This window comes from Ursus americanus, chromosome 17 (genome assembly GCF_024610735.1).
Source record: "Ursus americanus isolate L20-20 chromosome 17, mUrsAme1.1.p, whole genome shotgun sequence".
Lineage (NCBI taxonomy): Eukaryota > Metazoa > Chordata > Mammalia > Carnivora > Ursidae > Ursus > Ursus americanus.
In genome coordinates, this window is record NC_142143.1 from 5,106,534 (window position 1) to 5,121,454 (window position 14,921).

The 14,921-nt window shown below is 51.8% G+C and overlaps 1 protein-coding gene across 2 annotated transcripts in view; it reads left to right on the top strand.

The window, feature by feature from the left end:
* SHISAL1 (shisa like 1) overlaps positions 1 to 7,574 on the top strand; it is a 75,369-nt gene extending 67,795 nt beyond the window's left edge. For both annotated transcript variants that reach the window (XM_087868636.1, XM_045780062.2), the window contains one exon: positions 1,770 to 7,574. In XM_087868636.1, the coding sequence (XP_087724762.1) occupies position 1,770 (1 nt within the window). In that variant the 3' untranslated portion in view covers positions 1,771 to 7,574. The remainder of the gene's footprint in view (positions 1 to 1,769) is intronic.
* The last annotated feature ends 7,347 nt before the right edge of the window (positions 7,575 to 14,921 follow it).

Genomic DNA, 14,921 nt, shown 5'->3' on the forward strand with positions numbered 1-14,921 from the left:
CGTTGATGTTAAACTTGAAAGATGGTCCATCTGGGTTTTAAATTCTTGGTTCATTCATTCATTCAACAGATATTGATGAAGCTATGTTCCAGACCCTGGCAATGCAGGTGTAAACATGACACACAGCCACTTTGGCCCTGTTGTAGCTTACTTTCTAGGTGGGGGAGACAAACAATAAATTAGACCAGTAAGAAAAACCTGTGGTGTGCTGCATAGAGATGAATGCTATGGAGAAAGATAGAGCAGGTGGTGGGGGATCACTGGCCCTGGCTTTGTTCTGGGAAGCAGTGGAGAAGGCTCTATGGAATCGCAACCCTGAGCCCACGCACACTCTCCTGCTGGTGTAGAACGGGGAGGTTGGCTCTGCTTCTTGGACTGTAACCTGGAAAAATGGGCTGTGCTGGCTTTGTCAGAGCCCCTCCCTCAACTCCCCCCTGCCCCCCACCCCTCCTAACATGCACCCGAGCTTGGTTGAAGATGGTTTATCAGTAAAAAGCTATAATCAGATGCAAGTGGAAGTCCAGCTACACTGATATGGAGGGGAGCAGTCAGGGGCCACCACCAGAACCAGGTTTCTCCCTGCTTTCCACTTCACCTGCGTTAGTGAGTGTCCCTCCTTCTCAAGCTTTTATCTGGATGCATGTCCCCTTCCCAGGGGACTTCCACTTACACAGGACTGAGTCATGGAACCACCCCCTCTGCAAGGAAGCCTGGAAAGGTAAGTATTTGTGACTGAGCAGCTGCCCTTATAATTGGATATAGGACTGGGGATTCACAGTGCCATCTCGACTCTGCCAGTCAATGATGTAAGTGCCCCCATGAGCCAGTGTTTACCCTCCTGACCCTGCCCCAAGGGTCTCCTTGCCCGTCCCTGTGCCAGGAGCACCCTGGTTTCCATTCCATGGCTTTGTAGGATATGGTCACATCCAGTGATGTGATTCCAAGATTCATAATGGTTTTTATTATAATTATGAATGGTATCTGTGCCTGTTCGTTATATTTTCTAGGGTTTTTAAAAAGATTTTATGTATTTGAGAGAGAGAACATGAGTGGGGGGAAGGGGCAGAGGAAAAGGGACAAGCGGACTCCCTGCTGAGCACAAAGCCTGTAGCAGGTTCAATCCCAGAACCATAAGATCATGACCTGAGCCGAAGTCAGACGCTTAACCGACGGAGCCACCCATGAGCCTCAGTATTTTCTGGATTTTTATAGCAAGGGTGACAATATAGTTTATCATCCAAATCAAAACACTTATTAGCATGAAAGGGGAACAATATTAAAAATTATGTCAGAACAACAGGTTTAACTGGGATGACCCACACTAAGACACATAATCACTCTGGTAATTGTTGACATAGATGAACACTGTTGGGTTTTCTAAGTTAATCTGATTATCTCATGGATTGAAGATCATATCTCTGTATCTGCACTCTGTGCTAATAATTAGCCTGTTGATTCTCTTGGATTTTCCGTGTACATTATCTGCCATTAACTGTAATTCAGATTCTTTTATTCCACACCTAAGATGTAATGTTTTTTTTCTTGTCTTATTACATGGGCCATGAGTGCTGGTACTGAATGGAGCCATAGTGGTGTTGGCCTTGCTTGTCTTGCTTCCAGTCTTAAAGTCAAATAGTTTTCAGTATCCAGAAGTCGTGCACTCAGAGAAAGCCTGGCTTCTCTGGGCGCTGAGACCCAAGAGAAACGTCCTCAGTGAGTCCCCATGGAGGAGACGCCATGTGATATTTTGTTTCTTTCTGCTTCCCCAGAAAACCCTTTTGCCGTGCCTCAGGATGGGGGAGGCGAGACCCAAAGCACCTGGCACAGCCTCCAAGAAGAACAACTTCAACAGAGACCCCAGGGAGAGCCAAGGTGGCCGCGGCGGTGGCAGAGGAGGAAATGCCACCTGTGCCCGCAACGCCCTTCCATGGACTTCTAAGATTAGGAGCAAACTCAGGGGTGGGGGCCAGGGGTTGTAAGGGAGGGGGTCTTGAGCCACCTGTCTGCAAGCAATAGTCCCATTCTGGGCTGGTGGCTTCTGAGAGGTGACGCCATTGTGGACTCAGGATGACCAGCACCAAGCTGTTCCGGCTAATTCAAGCCACAGGGATTAGGCCTGTGCATCGTACCTGTGGGCCCCTTGCCTCCGCTCCCTCCAGTTGTGGCCTGTGGGCCTATCAGTGTCAGAATACTGAATGTGAGTGTGTGTGTGTGTGTGTACGCGCACACGTGTGCGTGCATGTGCGTGTGATTTGGCGTGTTCTTTTTGTTTGTTTGTTTGGTTTCTATTGGAGTCCCCCCGAGTCCTCTAATGGGCACAGGTCACCAGTGGTGGGGGCCCTGGTCAGTGTCCCCATTCAAACTTCTTGCTATAGCTGGCAGCCGTGAACCCATTGGAGTCATTGAGCGTGAAGCATGGCCCCGCTATGTCTCAGAGGGCACTGGGGATTTGAAAATGCTGGTGAGGGTTTGTTCTTATGGAATTTGCTCCTATAATAATTTAATAATAGGAGATGATGCATCTTGGGCAATCCACGGAACAGGCACTGGGCTGCATGTTTCCACGTGCTCCCTCTCTCACCGCCTGGGGCGGGGGGTGGTGAGCCCCCTGCAGAAACGGCTCTGAGCAGGGAAGGTGCCCAGGGTCACACAGCCAGGAGGAGACCAGCCCCTCTGTTTGATCTTAGGGGTGTAGGAACCCAAAGTCCATACTCCCCAGCCCAGGGGACCCCCAGCACAATCCTGGGACATCTCCCCACTGGCTTCTCAGTGGACTGACTGTTGCCCCACGTTCTCCACCATCACTGCCCTGACACCCTCATCCACACAGCACATTCTGGTTAAGCACCTGCTGTGTGTCACACCCCAGGCTGGGCAGTGATGGGGACTGGCCATGAGTCAGGCAGGCCTTGTCCCTGCCCTGGAGGGGGGCCACCATCTGGTGGGATAGACAGACACACAGATCTGTGCTGAACACAGTGATGAGGGCTGTGGAAGCCCCAAGGGAAGTTTCTAGAAACCATTCCACTTTAGACTTCCACGTAAACCCGGATGCCTATAACATCTATCCCCAGAGCTCTCCACCGCCGCCCACCCTGCTGGCCCAGGGCACACACATGGAAGGGCATTTCCCGGGAAATGTTCACATAAATCTCCAAGGACCACACTGCCAGTGTAGGCACATTCCTTCCACTTGTGTTAGTGATAACCTGATCTCCCCCAGCTCTTAGCGTGATAGACCCGGCTCAGCAAGCGTGTGTCCCTCTGATGGCGTGTCCTCACTTAGCCAGACCCAGTGCTCTTGCACACACGCTGTCTGCCCTCCAGACACAGCAGAGAGCGGGCAGGCCCCTGATCGTGGTGCTGGTCGGCTAGCTGGGGAGAGAGGACAGGGGAGAAGTGAATTGTGAACAAGGACGGTAGCAACAGCGGTGAGCGCTGGGCCGAGAATTCAGTCAGAACAGTCTGTTAGGGTCTTGTCGAGGTTGGGCCATCTGGGATTCCCTTTCTGAGCAGGTGACACTTAAGCCCAGGTCTGAATGCTAAGCGAGAGCCAGCCCTGGGCATTAAAGATAGGGGGAGAACAGCCCAGCACAAAGGCCCTCAGGCAGCAGCATGCTTGATGGTCTCAAAGAACCAAAGAAACCCAGGACAGCTGGGAAGCAGAGGGAGGGCAGGAAGGGTGGAGGGCATGGCAGTCCAGGCTCTGCAAGGCCGCACAGACACAACACCCCATCTTTGATAAAGCATTTTCTGGGCTACCAGGCTCTCCATCCCCTCAACAGCTCCGTAAGGAAAGGACTCTCCCCATTTCGTGGACTGGGAACCTGAAACCCAGATGGGACCAGTGACCTGCCCAAGCTCCCCAGGCAGACTGTGGCCGACCAAGACCCACGGTTTCCATGCATCTCCCCAGACAGGGGTGCCCAAGCCTATGGCTTGGCAGAGGCAAAGTGGGAAAGCTTTACTTGGGGTCTAGAGTAGGGGCGGGCATGTCTTCCTTTCCCCGGACGCTGTGGGGAGCCTTGGAGAGGGGCTTAGCAGCCACCCTGCCCAGGGGGATCCACCCTCCCCTGCATCCGATGTGCAGGGCCTCGGGAATCAGGAGAACCTGAAGGCTGGGAGAAGGGGAGGGGGGCACAAGACCCGGATTCTGACATCAGCTCTTCATTAAGAGCAGTGTGACCTTGGGCCAGTCCTGTGCCTTCTCTGCCCTCAGTTTCCCCCTCGGTAAGAGGAAGGAGTCAGACCAGGTATTAGTGGGCTGGCATCTCTGGCTTCCTGTGGTCCTGGGTGGCGCTCACGCAGCTGCTGACACAGAGGTGCTCCCTCTGGCAGGTAGGAGCTGGCCGCCTTGCCTCCCTGGCCTGGAAGCCTGAGCCAGAGACTGCCCTCGCCTAGACCATCCAGGGCTAGGACCCACCTGATCGCAGCCCCGAGAGTGACAACTTACAGGACTCCGTTTCTGGCCCCTGCCAGCACTCTTTTTGGGCGTGACTGGTAACCCTGTGGGGCTTGGGATGGAACATTCCGTTGGAATGGAGGCCTCCCACGTGTAGCTCAGCGGATGTCACAGACGTAGCCGGCCAGTGCGGGCACCACCCCTTCCTTGCGCCTCTCCAAGCCTGTGTGCCACTTGGCAGGTGAGGGGGGGCGTGGGAAGGAGGGAACAACAGTCACTGCCTCTCAGTAGCTGAGGAGTGAGACGGGGTGCTGGATGGGAGCACCCCAAGTGGAGAGCACGGCTGCAGGGAAGGCACACACGTGTGCGCAGGGCCGTCCCTCCCAGTGTCCAGGGCTCCCCAAAACTCCACAGAAGCCCGGCTCATCCCAGCAAAGACCTGTCCCCCCCCACTGTGGCAGGCCAACGTGCCAATCGGTAGCGTGTCCCCGAGAATAAGACACAGGGTAGTGACAAGTCCAAGTTGAGATTTCCAGTTAGTGTTTTTTAGTGACTCCCAAACCCGGTTTTTCAAGCTGCTTATGTTTACTTTCTACTGTGAGCTTCTGGCTATCACCACGTAATTTGTAACAATAACAATAATCACAGTACAAAGAGAAAAATAAAAAGCAGAGAAAGAAGAAGACAACATACCTTACGGAGGAATTTGTACCCGATGCCGGTCTGTGTCCTGCCTCCTGGTTGTAAGGACCTCTTCCCACTGGGAACGGTGTGTCATGGACGGGCAGCCTACGCGTTCCCTCTCGCCTGTGTATGGTGTGATCTGTGAGTTTTGGAATCGATTCAGAACCAATCCCCGGTGGCACCCTCAGGCCCTCTGCCCTCCCCATAACCTCTGAAGTTGCGCTGAGCCCCAGTCCGGGCGCAGCCTGTCCCTGCAGCCAGGCCCGGGGCTGCCAGCTGCCAGGGGGGGCGTCTGACCCTGACCAGGACCAGTATGAGACAGGCCTTCATCGAAAACACACGCATGTGCACGCACACACGCACCGGAACACGCACACACACAGGCACACGTGCACGCAAGAGCACACGCAGGTGGACCCAGGCCCTCTTGCGGTCTCTGATACTTTAGAAAAATAGGCGGGCCACTAGCGAGGGTGCGTGGTCCTTCCCTTCATCGTCCAAAACAGGCTTCAGGCAGAAAGAAGGGCTGGGCGGGTGGTCAGGGACAACATGGTCAGGAATGGGGCATAACAGACTTCTGCTTCAAGACGCTTCCCCCACTCACCATCAAGTCCAAAGCCCTCTTTCGATCATTTCAGTCACAGCGAGACTGTGGGTGTGGCCATGCCTGGCACCGTCTCCCACACACACCCCCAGATCCTGGTCCACACCAGGTCCGGATCCTGACCCTCCCCCTCCCTCCAGCCCAGGCTCTGTCCACCAGCTCAGCTGGCACCCCGTCCACTGTGTCTACTAGAGGCTAGTAGAGCCCCCTACAATCCAAATTCACGGGATAGCCCCAAGGGGAGTTACTGGGGACATTCTTGTCAGTGTCGAGCGGCAGCCTCGTCATCACAGAGAGACGTCTATGCCTCCCCGCCCCCGTCGTCTGCTGTGGGAACCCGAGGTTGGAATAATGGAAGTGACTTTCAGGAATTCTTGACCTTACTGCTTACCTGGTGAGTATCAGATGGTGTCTACCTGGTCCCCACCAACCCCCTGTGAGGTCAGAAGGGCAGCCAGCCCCCAGTGAGTGGTGACACGTGCTTACTGCCACCTGCAGCCCCAGAGCCCATCACCAGACCAGGCTGGGGTGATGCCCCTTACCCTCCAGAACACAGACACCACTCACCTGCTGTGTGACCGACACCCCACGAGGCTCCAGCCAGCCTTGCCGCACGCACAGCCCCAGATGGCCGTCAAGGGAACGGATACAACCTTGGGGTCTGTGACCTGAAAAACAGATGTTGAAGTTGAGCGGTCAGGCAAGAGAGATAGAAGATCCTAGAAAATCCATTCGCTCATGAATGCATTCCTTTATCTGTTCAACAAATATTTACCCAGCTCTGACCCCAGCGTGCATCTGGGAGCAGTTCCTGCCGAACACGGAGATGTCAGGGAACATGCGTGTGTCCACAGGAGAGGCTGGGATCACTGGAGAAGTGACTAGTTGTGTCTAACAGTTAGGAAAGCCCAGATCCACAAAGCAAATAGGCAACACTTACCCATCCCCTCCATGAGAGTGACCTTGGAGGTGGCATTGTCCCCACCCCTCAAGTTCCTAGAACCAGATAGTTGGTGCTAGAGAGATGCTCGGTGAGCGAACTGCTTTGACCCTTAGTCACACTATACCTAAAACTCTTACCTTTCCATCAAAACCCTGTTGCGTTTGCCCTTGAGAGAGTGACATCTGGGGCTGCTGCAGGGCCCACCTCCCGGAGGCACCATTCGCAGTGCTGTCACCGAAGTGGTCATGGGTTCCCAGGAACAGCGTTTCTATGGACCGCACTGGGAACAGCAACCCCCGGGTTTGCGCAGTGAGGTGCCCCATGAATTGCCCTACACCACCCTGCAAAATATGCAGGAGGCCATGGAAGTCGATGAAGCCGGGGTGGGGGGTGGGGATTGCTGGGGCACGTGGTTGTGAGTCTCGGATGGCACAGCCACCGCGGGCCTCCAGCGGGACCAAACTGGTGACCTGAGGGAATGTCTCTTTAGAGCCCCGCCTGGTTCTTACGTGCGTTCTTTCTGTTTCTCCCTCCTTCTGTGTGTTCAAGCTGGTGGATGCGTCACCGTCAGATCGGCAAGCAGTCAGTCTGGGTCAGGGGCAATAATGGAGTGAGACGCCGAGGGGAAGGGGCTCAGTGACCCCAACAAGGCAGGATCCCCCCCAGGGCGTGTCCACCCCAGGGTCAGCCACACAAAGACACACAGGTGAGGGTGGGACAGAGCGTTTTCTCTCCTGCGCACCCCGACTTTCCGTGAGCAGGCACAGGATCTCCCTGAGAGCTGATAGCTGGGAAAACCAAAAACCAATAATATTCCTGATAATAATAATGTAATAATAATAATAATAATGTATTTTACACTGCGCTACGCTGCTTTTGTCTTTATATACAGTAGTTTTTATAAAGATGTCCTTAGGTTTTAATAAAGGAGTGTCATATCAACTGTTCCCAGTGTTAAAACTTGCTTTCGTGTTTCCAATTGCGCTCGCGGGAACCCGCCGTCATGACGTGTCGCTCTCGGTCCCAGAGGCTGGGAGAGGAGGGCTGAGGTCTCAGCTGAGGACTTGTCTAGGGTGGACTGGGGTCCAGCCCGAAGGCCTCGGGGCTCCAGCCCCACAGGCAGATGGAGAGACCAGACGGGGACCACCTCCCAAGGGGCAAGAGCAGGTGGGAAAGGAGACAGAGCCGAGCGGTCCGCCGGGCTGTGGCGGGATCTGTGAGCACGCAGGCAGGCGGCCTAGGGACAATTGCTGCACATTGTTAACTCTTGACCCCTGTGCCTGGGCTGGCGCAGTGAGGGCCGCTCTTTCGGGCGGTTGGATTCCCACCCCCGGCTCCGAAGGTGGCCCTAGATGGCCGAGCGCCATCCTGTGGGTTCTCGGAGGACGGCCAGCCCCTGCTCTCCGGGAGGGACAGACACGCTTATTGGGCTAACAGGTTTTGTGCCTCCCATACCAGCCTCCTGTGGGGGCCACGTCGAACCCTCTTTCCGCCCGGGTCTCAGCCCCACAAACAATTTGGGCAGAGCAGAGTGGCCCCACAAGGGCTGGGCTGCCTCCAGTTCCGTTCAAAGCTCCAGTCTCAAACACACCCTTCTCCTCCCCAGGGCAGCCAGCATCTGGGCTGGAGCCGAGGATAAGGACCAGGAAAAGTGTCGGGGAGGGAGCTGGCTTGATGTCACCAGCTTTGCTGCTGCAGACATGTCCTTGGGGCACGTGGAGGCTTCTTTGGGAGAGCCGTGTGGGGTCTCCCCATGCCCCTATTCCCAGGCAAGGAGGACCAGGCCAGGATGCCGCCATTTGTGCGCACACACACGTACAGACACACACACACACTCACACACAGGCTCACGCACACACACACTCACGCTCACGCACCTCCCCCGCTTGGCACTGGAGAGGGGACGGGACAACCTTCCTGAGTGAAGACTGTCCTGGAAAGCTGCCCTCTCTCTCCCAGTTGTCCCTTATGTTGGGGGCGGGGTGACCACACAGGAGAAGGGACAGAGTTTGGCTTCAGATCCCTTAGGGCCTCGGGTGCCCAGCGAAAATGTCTGGACTTGATCGAATGGGCTGTGGAGGGCCATGGACAGCCTTGGGACAACGGAGAGATGCCATCAGTTCCCCAGACGAGGAATTAAAAAGAAGGCATCGCTACCCATCCAAAAAACACCAAAAAAGATAAGAGAGGAAAAATCCTACCCAACACCTGAACATTGAAAAGAAATGGATCTTTTTCGTTAAAAAATTACAAGGTCCCGAAACTGATACTAGAAAATGAAAAATGAAAATCTAAAGAGCCCTGTAATTATTAAATAAATGGAATCCATAAGCAAATTATTCCCACTAAGAAAACTCCAGGCCCTGCCAATGCAACCACACCGGTAAGGAAGCAATCATGCCAATCTCAGGCTAGCTCTTCTGGAGAACAGGAGGGAAAAATAAGATAAACATGCAAGAGCAGACAGTGGCCTCAACTCATTTTTTTGAAGCCAGAAGAACCCTGTTACCAAAACCCGGGAGAGCGAGCCCCCGTCATCACACAGATGCAAAAATCCCGATCAAAATGAGAGCACGTGGAATCCAGCATGACCTAATCAGGTGCGTATCCCGGAAATGCCAGGTCGGGGAACATCAGAGAACAATAGTTATGATCGCAGCATCAGCCTCCTGAAGAGAAACATGTATGATCACTTCCATAGACACAGAAAAAAAAATAAACGCCAACACCCGTTCAGGTTTAAAAATGCTGGACCACAAGGGGACGTTCTCAAACCCGATAGCCGATGCCCATGAAAACATACAGAAAACACCTTAGGGATCTGGATACTTGAAATCTTGAAAGCTTTTCTTTCATATCAGGAATGGGCCCCTGACATCTGTTCTCACCGCTTCTGCCCAACGTGGTCGAAGAACTCCCAGCAGCACGTGAGGCAGAGACAAGGAATGGAAGGCGTAAGGATTAAAACAGAAGAAATTAAAATGCCACCTTTCAAGATGATATGATCGTACAGGTGGGAAATCCAACATAATCTAATTTAAATTAAACCCAGTGGCTAAGCATAATCCATATGTATCTCGTTCACACGGGGTTTGGTGTGATGTGGGTTGCTGAGAACCTTCTATTATACACCACTCAGGAGCCGTGGCGCCGTCTGATCTGTTCACCATTGTCTCACCCTGCAGCCTCCGGGGTCACCGTGGCGAGGAAGGACAGAGCGCGAGGGTAACTCGTCACCCCTTCGACGCTTTGGGCTGGAAGTGGTAAGTGACCCTTCTGCTCACATTTCCTTGGTTGGAACCAGTCACACAGCCCCACCTGACTGCCAGGGTGCTAGGAAGAGTCATCCTCCTGTGGTCCCCAAATACTCAAGTCACGCTTGGTCCCACATGCAGAGCACCTCACACCTTCTCGACAGAGTGAACCCAACTGCCATGCTCACTGAATCCAGCTTGAAATCTCGGCTCTTGGAACAAGTGACCTGCACGGTGCTCTTCAGAGGGTCTGTGCCCACTCCTCTTGCTCTGGACACCTGCAAACTGGAAGACATTCCCCACCTCCGATACCGACCCCCTAGTCAATGATGGAGCGGGGTCGTGACAAGTGCAATGAACGCTTCCTCGTGGAGACAACAGAGACCCATCTCTGCTCCGTAGAATCCCCACACCCTGCTGGGTAGACCTACCTGGGGCCAAGGTCCCTACCCGGGGGTGGCCGAGCTTTCTTGATTAGTCTCCTCCTGAGAATGTACCTTGTTGGTCGTTCTCTCTGGCCCTTGACTATGTCCTGTCATCAGGCTCCTTGACGTGCAGGAGTATGTCCCTTGGGAGCTGTGGGATCCCAGCTGCTGTGTGCCCGTGGAAGACTGGGGGCCCAGGGAACAGTCAACAGTCAAGTATTTTAGTCCAAGCTTGGGGTTCCTTTCCAATACAGTATCCTTAAAAATGTAGTAAACATCATGTATTTGTTTCAAGTGAGGTCCATGTTTTATCCGTCAATGCAAAAGGTCTCTCTGGGATACAGGTCTCCACTTTGCTTACTTGCGGTTTTGCCCCCATGTTTCACTCACGATATAATGGCAGCCACCTGGAGTCTAACTGGACCTTTCTAATCTGCTTTTTGCCCTGAGGTAGTTCGAGCCTTTCTTGTTCAAATGCTCCCTAAATCCTTTATCACGTTATTTTTGGCTTTCCAACTTTGCTAAGCCCCATTTCTGGAAATTCTCTATTCTCTTTCTTCCTGCTCACAAATAGCCACTTTTCTCCTGAGCTCGTGTCTTTCTTGCCAAATCTTGTTGAGTGTCATCAACGGCCAAGACGCACCTCTACTCTCCCGCTCTCTCCCCTCTTGTTTTCGTGTGGCAAGTTCAGTAGGCTATAGGTTCACGCGGGCTGACTTTGGTGAATGTGTCACCATCCACAACCTGACCGCCACGCCCCAGATCCAGTGTTTCCTTGGCACCGCCACCCGCCACTAAGCTAATGCTGTATCTTTAGCTTTTGATGCCTCAACACCGGTGTAAGTCAGGACAGGATAAGGCTATGTGGAGGTCAAAATAAAGGGTTCTCCATCCCTCCTACAAAGATGAGGCCATCAGACCAAGCTGCAGGGAAACTCCACTCCGCAAAGTGATTCAGGGATCCAACTGCTTCCGTCTTGTCTCCACAGTTTTCACTCGGAGCCTCCCGGATGTGAATGCACTGGAAGGGAACAGAGAGATTAAAAAAAAAAAATCTTAATGACCTCATCCCAGTGTCACGGGCTGTCTTCCCAAAGTCCTCCAGATGCAAACATACTGTAAAGACACTAATATCAAAACAATGCACAGCTGGCTTGAGAATAGACAAACAGATTAAAATCCAGAAATGTAAGTGAGTATATATGATACTTGATAGAACAAAAGTAGTGTTTCAATACAGTGAGGAATTACTAATTAATATATCATTATTATCATGGTTTGACTAAGCCACAGTATTTACAAATGATACCGATAGGTACCCATCCAGAGGAAAACAAAAGTGGACCCCGATTTTAGCCATATCTGAAAACCACCTTCCTATTAGAGACTTAAATAAAACAAACACAATCCAGGAAGAAATTCTAAAGGGGTCTATGAACATTCTCACTGTAGGAAGATTCCTAACCAGGGCCAGGCACCTGGTAGCTAAAGACGAAGTGATAAACGAAAACATTAATTTTTGTATGGCAGAAGGTAACACCAAGTGAAAATGCGAACAAGAGATTTAAACACAGAGAACACATACAAGGCTTATATTTAATTTATAGAGAGCATGCACGATTCGACAGAGAGGGAATAAACAACCCAATTTCTATAAAAAGAAAAAGGGACACTGAGAGGCAATTCACGGAACTAATCCAAATGGCAACAAATGTAGGAAAAGACCTTCAAACACACAGACGTGGGGCAGGGGAGCAAAGTGAAATAGAGCGTTGCCATCATACACCCATCAGACTAGCGCAAAATAAATCTGTGAATTTCTTGTTAGCAGAGCGTGAGAAGACGGTGCTCTCAAGCTAGAAATGAAGGCCCCCCTCGCCTTTGTTGGAAGCAATCTGAAAATAGCCATTAAAATTAAAAAGCCATAACCCCTTTGGGGCGCCTGGGTGGCACAGCGGTTAAGCATCTGCCTTCGGCTCAGGGCGTGATCCCGGCGTTATGGGATCGAGCCCCACATCAGGCTCCTCCGCTATGAGCCTGCTTCTTCCTCTCCCACTCCCCCTGCTTGTGTTCCCTCTCTCGCTGGCTGTCTCTATCTCTGTCGAATAAATAAATAAAATCTTTAAAAAAAAAAAAAAGCCATACCTCCTTTGACCCAGCATGGTTGGAAGAGCATTCCGTGTGGGAAAGGGAACAAGATGATGCTTATCAACAGAGAGAGGACTCAGTGGGTGCTGCTAAGTGATAATCTAATCTCCGGGGGGAGGGGAGAAAACACATGCATTTTTTTATCATAACATTTACAAACATAGAGGACGCGTGGCACAGAGTTTACGAGTAATAGTAAAACATACAATACTCACGGTTATAAAATTTATAGAGTCAAATCATTCTCAGAGAGCCCTTCTGTTGATTTTTGCTGAACTCTTGTACTTGTAGCCCACACTCGGTGGCAGTCGATGAGCGAGCGAGTGGAGATCCAGCGTGAGCGTCCATCGATAGCTCCGTTTTCGTGCAAGAGGAAGAAGGAAATGAAACCAAGGCATGTGGAGACTTCACTCTTTTGTCCAATGCATGAATGTCCTCTTTGTCCAGGTAAATATGTTTTCGAGTCCTTGGAGAATGTTCCTCCCTTTTTTTGTGAGACTCCCAATGCAAAGGTACCAACGTGACACCCTTTCACATTGATTTGTTTTATCGACGTTAGCGTTTCTGAAGCGTGGACGACCACCAAGACCATAGATCAAGCCGTAATTTGTGGCAATGCGTGGCAAGTTCCGTGCTGTGTACCCTCTCACCGTGGCCACCTGTAGACCACCCGCGTGGCGTGCCTGATCCCAACTCAAGAAGAGACGCGCAGGAGCGTGCTGTTCCATCGTATGACAGTAGACATTCACAACCTCGAGCATCAGTTACAGTAAAATAATTAGGAAGCGATCGTTTTAAGTATTTATTGCCTTTGTCTTTTAATAGAATGTACTTAATATGTAGTTTATGGAATTTAATCTTTTTGTTGACTGCATTTAATAACCGGCTCACGAAATTCCTGAAAAATTAACAATAGACTCCCACGAGCCAGTACGGGCTGGCTCCGGCACAGCCCTGGGAACGGCTGGTGAATACGGAGTGGCCGCGCAGTGGAATTTTATGCAACTATTTACAAGAATGAGTTGGAGTTCTACAGAGGATTTGGAGGGATTTTCACAAAGGATTGCCAAATAACAAAGCAAAATACAGACAAGAGAGTATAATATCGATCCCGTTTTTGCAGCACAATGACCGCCCCCAGCAAAAGCTGTGTACATGTGTGTGTACGCATTAATTACTGGTTGCACGAGCATCCCGAAGAATGAGGCGACACGGTTTGAGGACATAGGGTGTGATGTGTGGGAGAGAGGAAAGGGAGCCAAGCAAAACAGGAAAACAGAACAAAAAGACTGCCAATAAAACAAATTGCACATATGTTAACACATTCTGGCATTTATGCATAATATATGCATGTATGTGTTCATGTCATTAAAGTACATATTATTTTTTTTTAAAGATTTTATTTATTTGAGAGCGAAAGAGCGAGAGAGCACGAGCGGGGGGAGGGGCAGAGGGAGAGGAAGAAGCAGACTCCCTGTCAATCAGGGAGCCCGATGCAGGGCTCAATCCCAGGACCCTAGGATCACGACCTGAGCCCAAGGCAGACGCTTAACGACTGAGCCCCCCAGGCGCCCCTCATCACAGTACATTTTAAACCAGGTCCTCTGTGGGACGGTTGTTAGGTTATCCATTGTTGCACAAAAAATCCCCCCAAACATAGAAGCTTGAAATGACAACAAACATTTGCCACGACAATCCTGGGGGGCTCAGAGTGGGGTTTTTCAGGGGTGCTGGGAAGGCTGGGGGTATGCCTGATCCCCCCCGCGAGTCTGGCCACGAGCTGTCTGAACGTGTTCATCTCCATGTGGCAGCTTGGGCTTCCTCACGGCATGGTGACCGGGGGCAGAGGAGTGAGTGTGGGCGCTGAGGAGATCCAGGAAAATGGCACAGGGCCTTGCAGGACTTGCAAGGATTTTCACTTGCATTTCAGGTGAAAAGTGGGAGATTTTGCAAGGTTTTGAGCAGAGAAGTGACAAATTCTGGCTTCCTGTTTGAGTTATTTGAAAGATTTCATTCATTCATTCACTCATTAATTCACTCATTCATGCATTTTAAGCAAACTCTACACCCATCGTGGGGCTTGAACTCACGACCACAAGATCAAGAGCCACACCCTCGACTGACTGAGCCAGCCAGGCACCCCTGGCTTCCTGTTTTTAAGGGCTTGTTCTGAGCCCCGTGCTGAGGACGGACTGCGGGGCGCAAGGATGGAGGTGCCTTGTACGAGGGTGAAGCAGCAGGCGTGGCGGAGAGCGGGCAGGTCCTGGATGTGCTTTGAAGTCAGAAACGTGATTTCCTGCAGATTGCGGGTGGGGTGTGAGACAGGCGCCGTGGGTGAGCACAGGGTACTTGCTGGAGCCACTGAGAGGCGGGGAGGCGGGGAGGCTGGGAGGCTGGGAGTGTAGTGGTGGGCGTGTTGAGCTTGAGAAGACATGGTTCACATCCCAGAGGAACAACGGGG